Source organism: Odontomachus brunneus, unplaced genomic scaffold (assembly GCF_010583005.1).
Source record: "Odontomachus brunneus isolate Ranch 3 - 2012 unplaced genomic scaffold, Obru_v1 Obru_scaffold_024, whole genome shotgun sequence".
In the NCBI taxonomy this organism is placed as follows: Eukaryota; Metazoa; Arthropoda; class Insecta; order Hymenoptera; family Formicidae; genus Odontomachus; species Odontomachus brunneus.
Window position 1 is genome coordinate 954,336 of NW_022639474.1, and position 22,482 is coordinate 976,817.

Genomic DNA, 22,482 nt, shown 5'->3' on the forward strand with positions numbered 1-22,482 from the left:
GGGGGGGGGGGGGGGGGGGGGGGGGGGGGGGGGGGGAGGCTGGCTCGTGTGCCACGGGCAGGCTGCATTTAATTAAATCCTGGTTTTCCTCTCGCTTCTACAATTCGCCTTTTTCCCGTCCCCGGCTTCGATGGTCGATTCGTGCAGCGGCATGTAGCCGCTCTTTCTCTCTCTTTCTCTCTCTCCCTCTTTGCATAAATTCGTGGCTCTCGAAGACCATCGCCGCCATACGTTTCCTCCAACAATTCCCCGTCGAATTTCGCGCGTCTGCCGCCACTCGATTCGGGGTATCACCGTTACAATCTGTAGGCTATGACAATCTGAATTCTTCATACTTATACGTCACCTCTCGCGCTCAAGTGTGACGGCGGTGTTTCTCTCAATAATGGTACACGTGACTTGGCAAATTCTTTTTCCTCTTTACCCTGATGAAGGTCAAGAGATATACAGAGAGGAAGATATTATTTTGCCGTGACTAGAGAAGCGACTACTCGGTTTGCTTTCCTGCTGATAAGCAACGATTATCTTTGGTGAAAAATATTTTCTCAATAACATAGTGTTGAAATGTTTCATCGCAATTGCAAATTTCAGAAGGAGTCGTTGTCGTGTATTCAAGAAAGGAATTTATTCTTTTTAGGCAAGAACTCTAATATTTTATCAAAGAGAAAATCGATTTAATTTTATGTGGCAAGCAAACCGAATTTTTATTCTAATTCAATATTCTCGATTGAAATGCTGAGTTTACTAGGACTGAGGATATGTACAAATTTGATTCTTATGATAAACTTACGACAGATTTACGGATAAATTCACGAAATACTGGAAACAGGTATTGACGTCTACCTGAATGCAGCGTGCATCTCTTTGTGTGTGATCAGTCCGCAGTTACAAAAGAGAGAAGAAAGATTTAACGTCACGAAACACGCGTTGGAATCGCGAAAATAGATTTCCATTTTTTAATATTATTGTAATGTCATTCTCGTGTTATTCTCGCATTATTTTCAAGCAACGATGTGCTGCGAGAATGTACGGCTTCTCGGTGGATATCGCGTCGATGAACAACGCTGCGCTGCAGGGACACGAATATCATGAACGTTTCATCCACTTTTACATATCGCGCGGGTCTCTCTTCATTACTGCGTGCGCGCTCGTTGGACAAACAAGTGCGGGACGATTTAAATATGCAATTTGCGTAGTCTCGTGTTTATCGCGCAAATTGTCCTCGTTTGATATTGAATACGAGACGCGTCGCGCCGCCTGTCGTTATATGGAAGAAACCTTGTAATTACCGCAATTTATACGCGCATTACCGCGGCATACGGCTCCTCTGCTCCCAGCTGGGAATTTTCGCATAACAAAGTTTGGCGTTCCGCGTTGACGCTCCGCATATTCGGTACTACGGCGCGTACACAATTTTAGCAATTCATTCGGGGTATGTGCGCGCGCGCGCCTGTGTATGAGTCGCGAACCTCTAGCCCGCATTTCAGTTTAACGCAAGCCATCTGACTTAACGAGCTCCTTTATCCGCTGACACATCGATTTTAGTGCCTGTACAATCCGATCTTATAAATCTCGCCTCTTAACGCTCGCTTATTCGTTGTATTTCGCCGAGCATGGTAAGAAAATTTACACCTGGACGTGCGAATTTTTTTTCTGCTCGGCCGTCTCGATGAAACTCTAACGCGGACAAATTGCACGCATGCAAATTCCCACGAATTATTCAACGCCACACCTTATCGGCGTTTATTGTCTCGCGCGACGTATTTCGTGCAACACATTCTAGATTAGATAAGCGGCTAAGCAAAAATGCAGCAAATAGTACGTAGATAAAGGATCCTATTGAAGAATAAGATTCTCTATTAGAATGCTGTTAAAAAGGATACTCTCTCACAAATAAAATAAAATGTCTAAAATAAAATGTCAATTTTAAGACGCTTACTTTTGATTTTAAGCAAAAATCTATTAGAAAATAACGATATTCGATGCATATTATGTATTGATAAATTAGAAATGTTAATTGATTGGCACTCACACATTCTCTTCTCACATTTGTGTTTGTTGCTTTGACTTCAAATTCGATGTAAAAGTAACAAGAAGTAATAAATGTACGAAAGTATAGTTAAAAGATTACAAGACTTTGACAAGAATAAAAATGCGATAAAGTTTTAGGTGCTGTAGAAAGTTTTAAATTAATAAAAGCATGAATTTTTTGTTATATATATCTATTAATTACATTTAATAATATCCTGATACTAAAAAATTAGATTTTATGGTGAATATTAACATCATTTCAATTCACAAGTCACAAGTTATTGTTATCTAATACATTAACATACAATCCTAATATATTAAACAAAAAATATTAACATATATATTAATATTAACTAATACATTAACATATAATAAAATATTATCTCAATCGTACTTGAAACAATAGTAAAAAGAATGTGCGAGTATCAATCAACATTTCTAATCTTGTATCAACAAGTGACACATGACAGATAAATTGTCTTGACTTCAAATTTTGAATGGTTTTTGCAGGATATAAAATTGCAGGACATAATATTTTATTTATTTTCTTTGTTTTACGACGATAAACTGTTTAAAGACGATAACGAGATAATAGTTTTACTTCGGTTGATAAACTTCATATCATAATGCACGCGAAAATGAGACACAATAACAGATAAGGGGAATTGTAAGTTAGATGGTGGTGCTAGTGATGGTGGTGGTCCAGTGAAAATTCGGTTTGATATTCTTCGGTGTGATATTCGGTGTGATATTCGTTTGTCGTTATTACAAATCATCCCGAGGCTCGCTTGCGGCGTGCGTAACTATGGCAAATATTTTTCACATCGATACGTCAAAAATGTCGGACACGTAGATTCTTTCGCCCCGTGCGCGGGGCTTTGAAAGTGAGTCGGCGAGACCGTGAGCGAGCGTGGAAAACCGCACGCGCCTACGGAAAATCAATAGCGCCGCAGCCTCCGCGTGGCTCGACCCAGGACGGTTTTGCGCGTTCTTCGTTCCGGAAAACTATCCTCGGGTCGGCACGTTTACGGGAAATTGTCTTGCAATTCCGCCACTATACTTCGACCGACTCCCGCGATTTCTAATTTATCGCAAACGTGCGTCCTCTGCCGCGTCTCTCTCTCTCTCTCGTGCCAATCTCTTGGTTCGACATGCGAATCCATATGAGAGTTCGAGAAAACTCCCTGACCAATTTTTCCTCGATGATTCTCACCCGGCGACTTTTGTACGCTTCATATTCGCTGAAAGTATTAACAAGCAATGTCGCGTTATTTATGGTACACGGCGATCATTACGCGCTTTCAGCGACGGTTAACGTGTAAAGGACGGAGAACAAGGCTAACGCGATAAATATTTCTGCATTGAAATCCGACCGACGCGAAGCGTGAAAAATTGAGCGGTAAATTCGCCGAGAGCCGTCGGGCGCGGCCGTTTTACGAGCGCGCCGAAAAATAGAAGTTTTGACGCGGCGAACGGAAACAAGGTATGATCTTTTATCTTTTTAACGAATCGTACTGAACGCGCGGAGGGCGCGGAGGGCGTGGAGGGCGTGCATACGCGCGTCGCTCGGCGATGCCGACCGCGTATAAAGCACCGCGGCTGTAACTCGATTTCGCGATCGTCCGCGAAATTGCGTTATCACTCGCGCGCATTTTTCATGATTTATCGAAAAAGACGAACAGCCCGGCTGGGTGGTGCGCGCGAGAACAATCGAAAGGAAAATGATAAGCGATGAGGCGGGGCAGCGGGGTCAAAGGGAAAACGAATGGTAGGGGTGTGAACGCGTATACAGGGTGTCTGACGGTGTAACACATAAAACTCTCGTGCACGTGTAGATTAGACCGAGAACTGAGCGAGAAATTCCTCTACCATTTTGCAATCGACCACGTAAGATTTTGGATTATTTCAGTTAATTATTTGGATTAAGTTAGCAAGATCGATTATTTCTACTGTTCTTTAACAGATTTCAGGATCAAGTAAGCAGAGACTTCAAAGCCATTTTTTAAGCCATGTTCCTCAAACATTATGTGCAGATAGAGCTCATCAAACTGAACACAAAATTTCTCCATTATTTCACGAACAACCGCGTAAAATTTTGAGTTATTAATGAAAGAAAACCGGTTATTTCTAGTAATTTCTAACAAGTTTTAAAATTACTAGAAATAACCGGTTTTCTTTCATTAATAACTCAAAATTTTACGCGGTTGTTTGTGAAATGATGAAAGAATTTTATGTTCAGTTTGATGAGCTCTATCTGCACACAATGGATGTGTCAGAAATTGTTACACACCCTGTATATATAATACATACATATATATAATACCCTGTATATATAATACATACATATATATAATACATACGTATATAATAATAGTGATGTGGGAGAATAAATTGTTCCAACGAGAGCAAGATAAGAATTTCAGCGGAACTTTTTTTACGTGAAACGAAATAGACTTTTCCTCGTGCGATGCGAAGGAGGAACTTGCGAAGCAAATTCCCCTTTAGAAGGGGAAACAAGAGCTGTAGTAATTTTTTCCTCAGGATTGAATTAAGCTTACAATAACTTTTCCCTTTTTTTTTTTCCTAATGAAAGCAAGGTAAAACTCGCGACGAATGTTCCTGCGAGAGCGAAACGAAAATCGGAATGGGTTTTTTGCGAGGTCAAAATCGGGAATAGGAACCTATCGTCCGATGCGTCGAGTTCGACGATTCTGTCGGGATTAGAATTGAATTAGGCAAGAATCGGGAATCGAGAATGAGAGGAGCGCTCGGACTAGAGCGAGCGGACCGGACGCTAAATTAAGTCATGTCAGACTACAGAAAACGTTCGTCCGCGCTAATTGACTTTACCGTTCTTCTCGCAGCACCACTTTCCACCGTAGCAATTAAGAATTCGTCTTACATTAACAGTAGTGCGCCTCTCGCTTTCTTTCACACTCGAGGAACGATCGATGTCCCGTTGCTGAGCATCGTTCCCGTGAAATCTTGCAGAATAATCGTTGTAATAATTCGTCCCGCGAGCAGAGTGTGATTTATGGTGCAAAATTTGTATAGCCGTTTGTATCGTATAACGACATCGCGTATCGTGCTCAATAATACACCGTCCGTAATATTTTTAGCGTTATCGACGTTGCAGCTCGGCGCAATATTTCAGGATTACACTCTTTCTCCTTACTTACAAATTCTTTTATTAGTTCGGAATTGATTTCCCTCCCTCCGCTACAGGGAATTCTGCAAACTTTTAAGTATGTGAGTCCGTGCTCGAAACTATTCGTAGCGTGAGGTATTTCGTTGTCCATAAACATTTCTGAAATTCAACCATTTCTTCTTTTCTATACTTTGTCTTTCATCATATTATCGTCGTCGAATCGATTATATCGATTATGAGTAATCGTTAAAGCACGCAGATTTAATCTCTTTAGCGGCGATTCAAAATGCGATTTCCCCCACAGCTTTTCTTCTTTTTAAATAAGCATAGATCTCTTTTCTCTTTGTTGCTATTTTCTTTGAAGAATTTTGAAAAGTAGGATACAAAATATATTCAATTTGTATTTGTCCTATGACTACAAAAATTACAATAGTTAAAGTAAATCAAAAGGAATTTAAGGGTGTATTCTGCTCACCAAGTCTATCGTGTTATTTAGTATTCATTTTGTGCTAATTTGTATCACCAGAAAGAATTTTGTACTCCGTGCCATTTTTTAAAAAGCCGTGGCACTGCTAGTTTGGTGGCTAGCTAACAGAACTACACGAAAAAAAGAAAAAAGATAAACAAGGACAGAAATGGAGAGGTCTGAATTTGCACCATCAAAGAAAGATTTGAATTTTGCATCTATTCTTGTTGAAACAATTCCCGACTGTTCAGTCTCTACCCCTGTCAGCGTGAAAAGTAAAATAGAATTTTCGATGGCAATTTTCAAAGGAACGCGACATAGATACAAAATTTGAAATTTCGCATTTGACTGGTATAAATTGTGTAAAAATGCCGATTGATTCTGCTGACAGCAAGGGATACTTTACTCTTGCGACCAATAATGCCGAAATTAATCAGGAGTTGTTTCAACAAGAGTGGGGATGCAAAATTTAAGTTTTTCTTTCGATGATAAAAATTAGTACAAATCTACACGCAAAAAAATGACTTAGTAATATCAACTAAACCGCGTAACTGATTCAAACTTAGCCAAAAGATTAATCGTTTAGTTGTCACTGCTAAAAATTGGCTATGATAGCTAAAATGCATTCGCTGTGAAATACAAATATATTAGGTGACATTAATTAAAGAAGTTTGCCGCACAGCTACAATCATTTGCTACAGTCATTTGTTTCTAGCAACTAATATTTCTCGCTGTAGCGCCTAAATTTAAAACAGCGAATAAATTTAGCTTCGGTAGTATCGACATTAACTGTCCCTATTTCATTGACACATCTTATCTGTCACAGCTATTTCTTAGCTCTGGAACCTAGTTCTTTTTTTGCGTGTAGTTTTTTGTCCTTATTTATCTTCTTTTATTTTTGCTAAACTCCTGACTGACCATCAGACCAGCAGCTGTTTTTTGGAATATGGTACGAAATACAAAATTCTTTTTGGTGTTAAAAATGAGCACAAAATGAATACTAAATAACACGATAGATCCTGTTTGATTCCACTGAGTCCTGCTAGCTTGAGGGAGGTGAAGGGAACGATCATTAATGATAATAGGGTCGCGTGATTTTACGGTGACCGATTAACGAGTGGCGGTCCCGCGTGCCGTAACGTCGGTGGGTGATGATACGTGACCGCTCATCGATTATGCTAAATTGCGGGCGGGCCAAACTCGAAAACTCGACAACAACCAACCTAGCTGGCGTGTACCATCCGTCGGCAGTTAAAGCTGGCGTCCGGTCGGGACGGGGCGGGACAACGGAGGCTTACCAACGAAATTGAATCAATAAATTCGCCCAACGAACGCTCCTATTTCATCCCGCTCTCTTCAATTGCCGCTTCAATCGTGTACTAATCTAATCTGCCGATGCGCCTGTGTCGCGCATAGAGCTTTTTATCTCTACCTGTGTTTTCGCAATCCTCCGCTCGTCATCGCGCGCGCTTTCGTAATCTCGTTCGGGGCTGGCATTCGTACGAAAGGGCGAACGGGCGCGCTCGACCTATTTGTAGTGGCTCCGTACTTGACCCCTTTAGATATATCTTTGCACACACACGGTACACGAACATTGATACCGTAAGCAGATCGACGTCAGTCGATTCTTCGTTGAAAAAAGTGCAAGCTGGTGAAAAAAGAAGGAGAGAAACGCTTCTCATGGTGATAAGGCGACGATGATAATCTCTCGCGAATTTCATTTTATATATATTGTGTATTGCATATAAATGACATTTTATATTGCGATAACGTGAGGATTGCGCCGAGCTTTGTGATCGTTGCGACTCGACGATTTTTCCTCGGACGACTATGTCGCAGCTTTCGATCGCGAGGAGTTAAATGCGATTGAGTGCGAAAAGCCTGCAAAGCTACCTTCGACCCTGCTCGACCTGAACCGGATCCTCCGGTGAGGCATCTACGTCTACCGAAACTGCACCCCCGGGAAGTCGTCTTGCGGCTTGCACAAGACGACTTGCACCCGTCGTGTGGCTGCAAGCTCGGGTGGATCTTGCAACAGAAAGCAAGTTTCCCGACTAGGCGTATCGATAGATGTTAACGTGTCAAGAGTACGGAGACTTATTATCTTGCTTGTAATTTCATAAAAATAAGAAGAATCTGATAAGCACCTTTAAGATTAAATGCATTAATTGCATTATATACGACCCCTTCTGATATAATTCCATTCATGAATTTCGCACAGATTTCTTTGGTAAAGATCATATCAGCCAGAATTTCGAATGCTATGACTCTTGATCATAGCTGCGAGGCGCATCACGCGGAGTGATTAAAACGCGGTGCGTAATTGCGACGTCTCGAATTCGGCTTAACGAGAAGCTGAGCCGCATTAAATATACCGCGCTCTCGTTATTTAGCGGAGCTTTACCTCCTGCGATACACCGCGTTATTTCGAATACGCGCCTACCAACGACGGTGGCTGTTTCTCCATCGTCAAACGAACTGTCGCGAATTAGACCGACGACGCTCTTTTTTTTTTCCTTTCTCTCTCTCTCTCTCTCTCTCTCTCTCTCTCTCTCTCTCTTTTTCATGAGCGCTCAACGGCATCAACGACGTCCAAAAGACGTACATCCATCCGCTTTCGATGTCCGCTTTTGGATCGCGAGCCCTTTGAAAAAGCTCTTTTAATACGAGGCACGAGATGTTTATGTTCAAAAATAACGCCTATGCGGGACACACATTTTGGGCTCTATGGAATTCCACGGAGATATGTTATAATTAACGTTATGATTGCGCGCGCGTCGTTGGAAAAGAAAAATGCACCAGTATTTTCCTTCGTCGAAAGAAACTTCGGGAACTCGACTTCTCCGGCTGGTCTAATGAAAATGATCAGAAGTTAAAACGCGTTAATTGCTCGAGTCGTAATTCCTGTTGCCGCCAGACGCAGGGATCCTTCTTTTTTTCACTTCTTCACGACTTCTCGAGATTATCGGTAAACACGAATGTTAACTCGCGAAACTTCGTTTCCCTCGCGAATGGCGTTATTGAGAAATAATTTCAGGGCGCTTTTAGTACACAGGAACTGCACGAAGAGTCGCGCACTTTCCATCCGCCTCGGGCACGAGAAGCCGAACCAAGAACTTTGTTTCAGTATCGTAATATTGATAGTTTTCGAGTTAGAAGGATGGCGATTTAAACTTTTCTGGTGCAAATAAGCAAGTAGATTTTACTCTTGGGCACTTTTATTGGCCAAAACTCACCTGGTTATCTCGATAAAAAATACAGAAATGTGTAATTACTGTGTAACGAGTAATTGTATTATTAATTATTATTATTATTGTTATTATTATTGCGTAACTCCATCGGTAATGACTCTCAATTGAGACAGTTTGTCGAGCTCCCTTTACTGTTATGTCCCAACATTATACTTTGCAACCCACTGTGTACAATTGTAACATTGGCTCGCGTGTCGTAGATCACTTCTCCGACGGAGGTGACAAATACTTATCTCTTTTTAATCCGACGTGTTAACGCGACGCCGCGTGGGAACAGAACTATAAATAACTTCTCGATTTCACCGAGAGGAAGAGAACGATCGGACGTTGCTCCACTTCTGCATTATCCCCCTTCGCATAGTTTCCTGAAATACCTCGTTCCGTCGCCTGCGTGATCGCCCACGCCGGTCGTTTTATTTTCTCAACGTCGCTTCTTCTAAGGGCAATATTCACGCTCGTGTATGCAAAGCGCACCCCCGTGGGCGTCGTAATTACGAACGCGTGCATCCATGACGTAATTACGGAAAGGTCAGTCCTTTTTCTTCGATTTCCGTTCTTACTTCCACGGAGCGCTCTTTTTCCGAGCACCGCGGAAAGCTCAGCTCTCTCTCTCTCTCTCTCTCTCTTTCTCTCTCTCTCTCTCCCCCTCTATTTCTTTTCCGCCTTCCCCATCCTCTCGTCACCCCGTTCTTCGATTAGAGTCGAACGTTTCCCGAAGGACTGCGGGATATCGACAGGGAAACTCGAAAAAGGCCTCGTCGATCAAGGAGAAACACCTTAGCAAATTATCCAGATCGTTAGCTCCGCGAGGGGGCGCCTTTATCCCCGGTAGAGATATACCCGTTGCATAATGACCGTTTCGGGTAAACGGTGGCGAGGCGACAGTAAACAAGGGAGTTCATCAATATCTGAAGACTGTCTTGAATATTCGATGATGGCAGAGAGAAATGGAAGGGACGGAGATCCCGTGTCCTCTCTCCCGAAACTCCTTTTCAATGTTTCAAAGTTGAATCGGTGTCGAATACAGAAGTTTGGACCACGTGGATATTTAATCGGAGGAATACAATGTTCAACTGTGACCGCATTCTATGTGCGAGAGAAAAAATATCTAAGAAATGAAAAAGAATATTTATTTTGTAGATATCAATAACATATTTATACAATAACATATAATATGCACATATTCTTCTGTACTGATAAAGAATATTTTTCAAATAAGAAAATATATATTTTGAACAAAAGAAATTTAAATGTAAGCAAATATGTTATTAAATATCCACCGAATAAATGTTCTTTTTTATTTCCTACATATTCTTTATCTCGCAGTGCAAACGTTGAGAGATGATTTCGCACTTGTCATGTTTAAAAAATAAGAGACAAGAACTGGATCTGCATTATGCTTCGCATATTTTTTGTTTTCATCTTAGACAAATGTCCGGCTTTCCTATTCGCAGCTCGGTCGCGCGGGAGTGACCTAAAAAGACTTTTGGTAATCAAGGTGATATAACGATATAATAAAAACGACTAATGCAGTTCACGGATCACTCGGTCCGTTTTGCTCGTGCTGGAAGACGCCGCGCAGCTCCAGCTCCCGTTTTCGTTCTCTTTCCATCCCTCTTCCCTTTCCACCGGACGACATTCCCCTCTCGTCATTCTGTTTCTCTCGGAGCGTTCGTTCTCTACGGTCTACCAGCTCCGGGGTTTCCCCGCGCGCGCGCGACGAGGGCGGGAAAAGCAATCTCGCGAAAGTGGCGAGCTCGGTATACAGGCGTGCAGCGCAATTTCGAATTTCTAACTGGCATCCGCGCGGCAGAAAGTCCGGCGTTATGGAGCGACGAAAGTGCGGTTTGTCGCTGTGCGAACGTGCCGCGTATGTTTCGCGCATTCCCGTCATTATGGGAGCCGCTCGATAACGCGTGACTTCTGGCGCGCCTCATTAACTGAAATTTACTTTTACGGTGCCTCAGACGTCCGTCACGGTGGATTTTTACGACCGCTCTTCCTTTTTCGCGCCATTTTTCCTCACACTTTCATCTTTTAGCTGTCCGTATCTGTTGCGAAAACAGGATCGTCTAATGTTTTATGACAGATCCTTCGTGCTTGCCTACCCTCTGAAGTACAATCAGCATTTCACTGACATGCTACGCTTACAACTGATGGTTCAGTTATAAGTATAGTTTTGTGTTCAGTAAAATTGTCACTGAAGAAATCAGCTAGTCTGTCACAAGAGAAAAAATATTTGGTATTAGTAACTGTAACACAGCGGAATAATTACTGTAAATTGTGATAAAGAAAATAATTTTTTAATAAAATTCTACTGTAATGTTAGTGATTATAACTTTATATAGTCTTCATCTTCCGAGGCTTGACGATCTTTTCATTCCTTGTAGTAATTAGGAGTGTTTACGGTTACATCGTAATTTTCCACTTTTTTAGCACGAAACGTCCTGCTGATTATCACATTATCTCAACATCGAGAGCGAGCAGAGGGAATGTTCTCCGGAATAGCTCATAATACTTTTGTCACGCTTTTTTATATCTCCCAACGTGCCTCATTAATTAAAATGTGCTTTTATACTACTTCAATTTTTTGTTATGTATGGCGTAAAGTGGGGGAGATGAAGGATAATAGAAAATTATTTTTGATAATTATAATAATTCTTTTTGAGTACAAAAAGAAATAGAATGAAAAGTGCATTAATAAGAAGTATAATTTCTACGTTAATTACTGTCATTTGCACGCAATACTTTTCGCTCAGCATTCTATGTAAGGTAGCGTTTCATGTATTTTGCACGCATATTCGCAATGTTAAGTATGGTGTACCCCATGTTTAACAACGAAATTATAATTTTCAATTTTATCTTTTCCCCTTCTTCGCATTGTTACACCTTGCTTCCTTTCACCGCAGTTTTACATTATTTATAATGCAATTTTTCACTATCGCGAGAGGCGGGCTTAGTGTCGAAAGGAATATCGAACATTTCGCGGCTTTATTTCGCGCGATTGGATCTCGCGTGGACTGCGTGGGAGGGGGAAGTTTTGGATTCTATCCAAGGGGATATTACATTTGTTCTAAAGCGCCTTCTTTCAAGCGGCGGTGTACTGCGGCTTTCTTCAAAACGTTGCACAACCGCATTACTTCGTCAGCAGAATACCTGCACGTGCTTATGCAGGGAACTGAGAACGATGAGTACCTTATTAAAACTTCCCTCATCAGCTCCGTCATTATCAGCGTGTTTCGTTGTTTCCTTCTTGCCTTTTTATTCTCAAAATTTCATCGTGATTAATCTCTTTTCACGCGGCTGTCCATTGTCCCTCTCACCGAGCTTAATTAAATCTCGATCTAGCGTGGGTCTTTAAATGAAAGTTTTCACAAAGTTTCTGCTTGCTTAGGACCGTTCAATTAAAAACGCTTATAATCGTGCGCTCAGGTTAAACGTACGCGAGCTGAGGCAACTCGAAATTATCGCCCGTACACGAGATAATCGAGACGATAAATTACCTCGTTGATTCCATTTCAATCGTGCTGTGTGCTTTTTGTCCCGATTATTATCGCGAATCTGTGAGGTATGAGCTTGTATAATATTCAGTGCGCAAAACGCTTGGAATAACGCGGAATTGGGGAAAAAACGCGGTAGAAGGTCTTGCGCAACGTCTTTTTACGAAGTGTAAAACTTGGAACGTGGATTATTGTTCATCCGGTACGCGAAGGGATGTTTTTCTTCTCTTAGCGCATTGCGGGCTGTAATTTGTGTTTTTACACGGGCTTTATAAGCATCTGGAGTAAAAGCTAACGTAATATTACACGATCGCGAGTTTTCCTTTCACGATATAGTTAGATAGTTCTGGCCTAGTTCCGACCGTCCGTTATATAGATGTTTTCGAGTACAAAGAATCATACTTCTTATTATACGAGGTTCGTAAACGGCATGCAAGGGGAGAAAGTATACCGTAGACACACATACCCACTTCGAGTCGCGTAACGAAAGTCATTTCACGCTTCCGATACGCATGTTGTTCCAAAAGACTCGCGTATCCGCAGAAAGAGGATTAGTCGTGGGAGCTAAAATACAATTGTAACAGCTGTAATATGTGATATATTGAAGTAGGGACAACTAATGCTGCTGGTTATTGAAACTAAATACATTAGCCATTTGAACTTCGGCATACTGAAGGAAAAAAATATCTAAAAGTTGAAAAAAATATTTATTCACTGGGCATCAATAACATATTTACTTAAATTTAATTTCTTTTATTTAAATAGAACCAATTGCTTTCATAAAAAGCTAAGAGTTTTTTTTTTAAGGAAATCTCATAATATATATCTTCTTATATAAAAAAATGTTTTAGTATAAATAAATTAGTATAAGTAATTAGTACAACAGTAAGTATAGTATATTATAAACTATAGTATAGTTTAGTAGTAAAGGTAATTAGTATAAATTAGTATAAGTAATTTAGTATCTGTTATTAGTATAAATAATTAATATAAGTAAATATGTTATTATTAGTACCGACCGAGTAAATATTTTTTTACTTCTTAGATACTTTTCTTTCAGTGCGCCAGAGCAAAAAAACCCGTCAGGAGCATTAAACTGACGCTTCATATTGCAAACTCAAACCAAGATTTCCCATTGGTTTTTAACACAGACTAATGTTCACTTTAACGCAGGCACAAAAACCGACGTCTCTCGTGCTTGCATGATTACGCCATTTAATACTTATTTCACGGAAGGACGATTTCACATTCATCGGAAGCGCGACAGTGTCCTCTTCCCGACGGTTTTTGTTTCAAGTCTCTACGACGTCAACAAGCGGAACTATTGACGTTTATATTGATTCGCACGCTCGATCGGCCGGCGTTAACCCTTTAGCTTTGGGGTAGGTAATGACGCGACGCATGAGCGTAAACAATAGCTGCATTCCGCGAGGTTATTCCGGGAGGCGACATCTCACTTTCCACATGTGATGGCACGAATACAGCTCGCTATCCCCACTCCGCGTTCCAGCAAGCGTCTTCTCTCTCTCTCTCTCTCTCTCTCTCTCTCTCTCTCTCTCTCTCTCTCTCTGACCATTTGTTCACTATAACCACGCGGCCGTTCTCACTTTATATTCTCACTTTAGAAGCTCAAGTGCCGTACGCCACGCTCAATCTCAGGACCGTCAACTTCACAAGACCTGCGGGACTCTCCCTGATTTGTGAATTTAGTCATCTATACGTGATTCTATATGATATTATATGTATTTCTACTCACGCTCTATTAACGTATTTATAGTGTTATAATTACAACGATAGAACACATTAGTTTCAATAAAAGCTTTTCGGAAATTGGAGGAAATAGCGCAGGCTTATGAAGTTGACAATCCTGACAGTCAGTCGCGAAGCTTGATGGTTAAAAAGACGCAGTGAGAACACAGCTCAAACAAGGATGATCATTTGGACTACTACTATTCCCTGTGGCCACGTACAGTCGTTCACCTCATTTTAGAAAAAAGAGACAGAGGGAGAAAGAGAAAGAGAATGTAAACATACAGTCATGTACATGTTCGTACAGTTTTTTTCGCTACATTTTCATTAGCTTGCGCTAGCTCTCTTCTCTTCTTTCTTCTATCAAGTCTTAATTGTATTTATATCTGTTTCTTATTAAATTCCATAAATGTATACTAGTTTAGCGAAAAAGAACAGATCTATCAGTAAGAGGCACACTCGATCTAACGCTACTAGATTTCCTCAAGTCAGAGTTAGGGCACTGTCCAATATTTATAGGGAAGAAGTGAGTGAGTGAGAGAAATTGCAGCATGTTTCGTCACTTCAATTTTAAAGCTTCTCTCACGCTTCTATTCGCTTCTTCTCTATTAATGGCGGATAGAACTCGGTCCAATGAATAATTATTACGCGGTAGTCTAACTTTGACTTGAGAAACGCTAACGCTACGGCGAAACCTCGATGTCGCGGCTTTAAATGGCCCTAACCCGCGAGATAACTCGCCGCTCAGCACAGCGGTATAAAAGAAGAAGCAATCTCTTTGATACGCGTCTACGGCACGCTCTTTCATTGCCCATTTGGAAAAGTTGGATGTCGTGATCGATTAGAGCACGGTAAACTTGCTCACACGAGCAACACGCAACCTCTTTCATTCGCGATTAAAGAATCTTTTCTTCGTCTCGTTTGTTTTAACTGAAATTTTAGCTGTTTAGCCCTACTTTCGACCTCAACTTTCTTACATCTATGTTCTGAAGAATCAATATATGTTTAATACACACGAAAACTGAAGTCCTACTTAGCATCTCCAAACATCAAGAAAATTCATCGATATAACACTTGTAAGTTCCAAAAAAGACTTCTCGAAAGTGCTAGTAGGTTAAATAGAATCAAAAGAAGTTGATACGAGCTCAAGAATATCAAAGTAGATGTTAAATGAAATATTGAAAGTAGGATCAGAATTTTTACTCGAGAGTGACGAGATTAATATTTTTGTTTGATTAATGTTTTATTGTTACTGTGAGTAATACAGATATAATTATCGTGTTTGTTTGCAAAATGGTAGAAAACTGTCTTGTTTAATTTCATGAGCTCCACTACTAACGTGCGCCGTGCGTCTTTATTTCGAAAAATTTGAAAGACATCGTATTAAACACATCGAATGAATATTCTCTGAATATCTTCTTGCGAATGAGGTACTTGACAAATTTTCACGACCTTTCAATTCGGACTCGAATGATTATTCAACCCACGTACTTCACGTGTTCTCGCGTTCGTGTCTGACACTTGAGATCGACGACTACAAATTTAGCGTCGACAGCTTGTACGCACGCGTGGGTGTTAAGTAACGCGCAGCGGTTAAAAACGAACGCGAGTTGAAGGCGCGCGCACAGTGGACGAGGAGTTGTATCTCTCTTCCGGGATGTATCGTCCCCTGATACCTCCGGGAACGAAGCCGGCAATCGGGTAGCGGTATTAGATGGAAGTATGCAACGAGTCTAGGCGGAGGCAGCGCTCGGTTTTCCCGCGGGACGATTTCGTCGGCATCCAATCTCAGTCCGCAGGCTGGCGCTTCTTTCCCCTCGCAGGTCCCGTTCGGAAACCCAATTTACCGGATAGCAGCCATCCGAGTACGCTTCCCCTCCCTCCCCCGCGGGGTCATGGATATAGGATCGCAGTCGATACAAGACAAATCTAATCGCTCGTCATCGGGAATTGTGGCCGGTCGAAGAGAGGCGAATTACGCGTGTCGGAGAGGCGATTAAGTCAACTCTGATTTCGGGATCTGCGAGCCGCGGTTCAGGCCGCAATTGGATTTTCCGCGTCTCTCCGACGATTCGGGCTCGTCAGTCCGCGTTACAGGCGACTCATTAATAACCGAATTCGGATATAAATAGGATTTCTTCTCGACTTTGCGAGCGTGCAAGCTGTCGGAGCAGAAATATTACTGCCCTCTACCCCTGCCACTCTTTTGGAACCTTCAGCGAGCCGCCGTAAATCAAAGCCCAAGAAGCACCATGGTAGCATGTGAATGATCGGTTCCTCTCTTTCTCTCTCAACGCGTCTCGGGTTCTACCCCGTATTAGATTGCACCCGTGTTTTTTTCGCTTGGCAAGTAGACTGAGCCGACATCAACAGATTGGCATCGATTGGTACGTAACAGTTATGCAGGCGACTTCTTTTCAGAGATACTATTTGTACACCATTTTCTTTCAACAGCGAGGACGTTTTGCAGACCAGTGTTCGGCATTAATCGATGAGAATTTTTTCTTTCGCTGAAGTAATCGTCAAATCACTAATTCATATTAATCAATCGTCATATATGAAATCACAAATTAATTTCACCGGTCGATCAAATGAATTATTAATTAAACTTTGATGCGGCTAATCATACACTGATTAACAATTAATTTAATCAGTCGATTAAATTATTCGTGATTAGATTACGTATCAATTAATTTTGATAATTGATCTGCCGATTAATTTAACCAAAGAAAACCTTAATCAACGCTCAGCACTGATTGAAATCTTTTGAGATTAATTTTTTTATGTTTAAAACCAGAGCTGGACATTAATCCATCAAAGTTTTTCTTGATTAAAATAACTGGTAGATCTGTAATCAGAATTAATCAATCGTTATATGTAAGGTCGTAAGTAATTACATCGATCGATAAAATTGACTACTTATTAGACTTTGATGTAATTGATGTAATTGATTATAACTGACTAATAATATAAAGACTATTAACAATTATTTATTATATAATTACTCTACTAACAATTAATTTTATAAAAAATTATTTGAATCAATTGAATAATATATAGCGATTACATGTATAATGATTAATTAATCTCGGTTATTTAGTCGGAGAAAATTTTCGTCGATTAATACCTCAACACACTGTTATCGACTTGGAAACTGTGCAACGACTGCCGTTAGCCCGGCATAATTATGGCGGGGATTTCGCGGAATCGTACGATCTTTGCTCCTTTGGGTGGTCTTTACTTGAAGACGAGATATTTCGTTGGCGAGTGTATTAATATTGCGTTATCGCGCGTGCGTATTTCTGTGCAATGGTAAATCAACAAAAAGATGACTTCCGATACACGCCGTCACGGTGAAATTTGGCCCATTGTTCGTTCGATGGGAGAGGAATTTTTGTTGCAACGCGACGGGGCTTTTTAACGACGTAGGGCACAGCGTGCCGCCACAAAGCGCGGCGACTTCGGTGCGCGCGTTTTTCTCAGGGCTCGACCTGGCCGAGGGTCGTTTCTACCTTGCACAAAGGCTCGCCCGGGAGCACCGGGAAAAGGAACGGGGCAGGAGGGAGGAAGGAGAGCGGGGGAGACCTCTGTCAAGGAACTCCATCCGAGGGCTTTGCCCGACGAAAAGTTATATGAGATAGAAAACTCAGAGTTACCGCGGCGTGAGGCGACGACGCGTGCACGTGCGCGTGTGTGCACGTCGTCCGCACGTGCGATGGCGATTGCGAGTGTTATCGTCGTGTCCAATCTGGTGAGTAATGGAACGCGCAAGATCGGTTTACACACTCTGTACACCTATCGAGCATTAGGAGCCCGTCTAATCAGAGTCACGGTGTAACAACCAGCGATACCTATCGATCCCGTGATGTCTCGACAAAGGCAATTGTCCTTGGCACACCTCGTCAATGATGTCATAATAATCGCCACACGAGCGCACTACGAAAGTCCGGCGAGCAAAAACAAGCTGCGAGGGAAATGAGAACAAGAGCATGGCGTTGGATATAAATGTTGGGGTGACCTGTGAGTCGACTTTTTGATTCTACTTTTGATCTCAATATTCTGTTCAACTATTTTGATACTCTGAATCTTGCATCAATCTTTTTAAATTTTATTTAACCTACTAGTTTTGCCGACAGGCAAGCTCTTTAGAACGTGTACACAGAGAGAATTTTATAACAAAAATTACTGTATAGAATTTTGTAGTCAAGGAATAAATCGACATTCTATCGCAATTTTATCCTTTCATCTCATACGCTGAGAGAAAAATATCTGAAAACTAGTAAATATTTATTTGGCGAGTATTAGTAGCATATTTATTTATACTAATATAAAATATATTTCAAATAAAAAATAATACGAAAATGTACATTGAGAAATAATAAAAAAATATACATTTTCTTAAAACCTTAAGAAAACCTTAGTATTTTTACGAAAATAATTATTTATTGTATTTAAATAAAAGAATTTCGATTGAAGTCAATATACTTAGTGCCTCCACCAAATGAATATTTATTAATTTTTAGATATTTTTTCTTTTAGTGTGTGTGTTGTTTATATTGAAATGTGCTGTTCAAAGATTTGCTACATTTCTAGTAAAATTTTCTATACTTGTAGCAAATGTAGTGTACTTGTAGCAAAATGAACTATGCTGACAGTTTACTCCTAGGCTAATAAAAACATAGTAAAATTGAAAAGAATCTATAATGTTTTCTTTGTGTACAAGCGGCATTTTGTGCATTTTCTACCATCCAGAAGCACTAAGTAAAATTTCAGTTTCGATGTGTACTACACGTACACTAATCTTTCAAGATATTAGAAGGTTTCGGTTCAAAGTACACTGCAAGTGTGTTATTTTGACTGGATTTCTTTTTATATGTTTTCTACTGTTTTAAGTCACATCACTTTTAAACACTTTTAAACATACTAAGCTATAATTTACTCTTTTAAACATACTAAGCTATAATTTACTCTTTTAAACGTGTAAACTGACATAAACGGCGAGAAGCGTGTAAAATAAAGTAATTTGGCTGAAGCCAAATTACACACTTGGATTTGCAGCACAAGGTTGAAATTTCGACTCGGGGAATTTGACGCTTCGTATTTCTGCGAGATCACGTCTAATCTCACTCTTGGAGCAATAATAGTGACATGATTCTCTTCGCGCGAATTCTGACGATCTCTTTCACGTACGAAAAGAAAATCGAATTGAATCAGACATCACAGCAGCGTTCATTATCGTTTCTGATGGATTTGTTTTTTTACCGGTATTCTTGTCGGGTTGATTTGTAATTCACGTTATATCCTTAATCATTGCCAATCAGACGAATCTTTTTCGTTATTCGGTGCCGTCAAAGCGGCGACGCGAAGGTGAAATGGAAGAGCAAGCTAAGCACCGTCTGAAAAATATTAATCGCGAGGAGGTCGTGATTGTCCTGGAAGAGATTATCCACGGAACGTCGGAGATGGAGGCATCCGTTCTTAATATTCCTCATAATCGCGTTCCATCTCATTTTCAGAATTCCTCCTTACAAGCGAGACTCTTTGTGAATTTTTAATATTAATGACTCGTTACCGTGATATCCCGCCAGCTCGATTGACGCTTTTGGCGACGCGATTTATTATAATATTCATGGCTGTTCCCGGCAGTTTTCTCGGGCAATGACCGATTACTGACGTAGCACGGCGGAGGATCGAGTGAGACGAAGACCACGAATTTTCCGTCGATTGTAAAACTCCTAGAACACTGATATCACATGTTTATTACATCGTATCTCATCGTCGTGTCGATCTCGTCAATACACTAAAAAATACATATTCTTGTTCTTAGAAAAATCTTCTAAAATAGGCACCAAGTGTAAAATGTTTTAAACATAAGATTTATTCCTCTTGCTTTGAGTGGAAATTCTCTCCTTTTATTTAGAGAATTTCTTCTAGAACCAAAATATAAGTTTTTCAATGTACTGCATTTATCCCGAAAATGGAAATAACCGATCTTCTTTTTCTTCAAATCTATTTTTGCACGAAATATTGCGCTTGCATTGAAAATTGCTGAAATCATTAAAATAGCCGCCTGATCTCTAAGAGTTGATAAAAATTCGTGCCACTAATTAAAACATGCAGCTCGTCCATTAAGAAAAGATTAAACATTCGCTGTTCATGTCGCAAATATCTAATATGTAAAAACAAGTGTTAAAGATATATTGCGCATATAGTAAAAGTTACCACAAATTAGAAATATATTAATATTTCTATTTCAACATGGCATATCATTATAGTCTATTTATATTATTTTTTATTTTCTTTAAACTTGTATCTCTGAATCATGAAATTTCGTGTTTACTGAGTTTACGACACTTTAAAGTGGAGTGACTTTTGATCCAGGCTCTGAATGTGTCGAATTGTTTGTAATCACTTTTAGAGATGCAATGTAGACTAATCTGTAATTTTGTCTGTTCATTATTTTTGAGATATGGGCAATACATTCCCATATATTTCTTGGAAGATGCATTCGACTTTCGTAGCTCGATTTTAAGGTCGGGATTCGTCCTGCTAGATAAGCGAGTTTCTCGTGAATTACGATCACTGAACAATCGCCCGCGAAATTCCCACTTGCATCAGCCATATCGCCCGAAAATCGGGATAATCCAACAATCTCAGTGGCGGCGCTTCGAGAAGGGACTATGTCGCGAAAAATCCGTGGACGAAGAAAGGGCGGACGGATGAATTCTCGTGAGAGAACGTCGGCACGCGGGGGGTACGCTTTCCGCGGAAGCAATTTGCAAGGTTCACTTCTTAGAGCCAAGCCCGAAGAGCAGCGAATGGGTCATGGGTGGCGTATCGTGGCCTGCGATCTTGGCCGTAGCATCCGTAACCATTCTTCCCGTTCTCCTGGGTCGTTTCCATTTCCCTCCGCGCGCAACCTTAACCCATATGCATGTTCACGTGATACGTCTGCGCGAGATCAGCGTAGTCTGACCTGTCGTGTGTTTTCCTGAGCGACTCGAATCGAGAATCCTCGCCGAGCTAGTCACACTGTAATCACACTGACGTGCTTCCCGGGGTTTACGCTGGAATCGTTAATTCAGGATGTCTGCGTCTCTTGGCTGTCGAGATTGGCAAAACGAAGTGTTTGCGGAACTTCAAAGTGCGGTTTACAACGCATCGTTGCTTCGAATAGTTTAACCTGTGACAAGACTCGATTTCTGCGACGTTAAGCGCAAGGCACGGTCTTGCACCTTACAAATTTTCTCAGCAACTCCGTCAGTTGTTGCCATCAAGACGTTAGGCTTTTGCCGTGTTCAAATAATCAAAACTGATCAGAATATCAATCTTATTTCTTAAAAAGCACAATCTATTACGTAATTATTACGTGAGCAAAACATCACGATTCTCGTACTTTCAGTCCTTTGAATTTTCTTTTCTTCTTCTGAAACATGAATTTCATGAATTCATGAATGTTTGTCTAGACAAAGCTTGATTAGTGACAATATCACGAGAATTACCATGTCTAGACGGTCGCAATAGGCTCGCACGAAGCTTCATGTTGAAGTTCTGAAGTTACAAACACATCAATGTAAGCTGGAGCTATTTACCTGCGACCTGCGGGAGTTCAGTCGGGAAAAAGGCAACGACGAAAGCGAACACTCAAACTGAAAGCTACTGAGGACTCGAAGTCATACATATCGTTGTCAACGTTGTTAGACAAAGTGTCTCACTTGACGTACACTCCAGTTGGAGTGTATATCTCCAGTTTTGCCATTCTCGGGTTGAAAGCAATCTCAGATTTTTTATGCGGCGTGGTTATTGTTTGCCCGATAATTCGAAGGTGCCGCGGAGACGTTTTGTGGAAACAACGTTCGCGAGCGTAAATAGACACTCAGGAGGACGCGGCCATTTTTCCAACGATAATCCTCATTTCGCTGCGCCGTGGTGCTTAATGAGGCAGGTTTCGCTCGCAGGCCGAGCTCGACCATGTCAAATCTCATTTAAATCGGCTTTGGGGCCATGTCGTGGCGTAAGCTGTACGTCATTTTCATAATCCGTTTCCCACTTGATGCGGGCGAAAACAGCGCCGCGAGCGCGCGGACTTTTATTCCGCGCGGAAATGAAATTCGCTGGAATATCTTTCACGACGATGGCCTGGGCGTTTTCACGTACGTAGGAGAGGCGCGGGGAGGAGATGTAGTATGGATGGCGCTCTTAACCGCGAGACGCTCTCAACAGCTCTGATTACGTTATACATCTTGAGGGAAATAATACCCTTACGGCGCGCGAATTAGAGCGCGGGTGTTGCATCGGCCGATATACCGATTCCGCGCTTCTGTCCCCCCCCCCCCC

The 22,482-nt window shown here is 41.1% G+C and overlaps 1 protein-coding gene across 6 annotated transcripts in view; it reads left to right on the forward strand.

Annotated features, from left to right (window-relative positions):
- Positions 1–22,482, forward strand: part of LOC116842322 (disintegrin and metalloproteinase domain-containing protein 10) — a 179,202-nt gene that overhangs the window by 28,238 nt on the left and 128,482 nt on the right. For 2 of the 6 annotated variants that reach the window (XM_032811366.1, XM_032811365.1), the window contains exon 1: positions 13,973–18,165. The exons of the other annotated variants lie outside the window; for them this stretch is intronic. In XM_032811366.1, coding sequence (XP_032667257.1) covers positions 18,135–18,165 — 31 coding nt within the window. In that variant the 5' untranslated portion in view covers positions 13,973–18,134. Of the gene's footprint in view, positions 1–13,972; positions 18,166–22,482 lie in introns of those variants that run through there. 6 annotated transcript variants of the gene reach the window in all.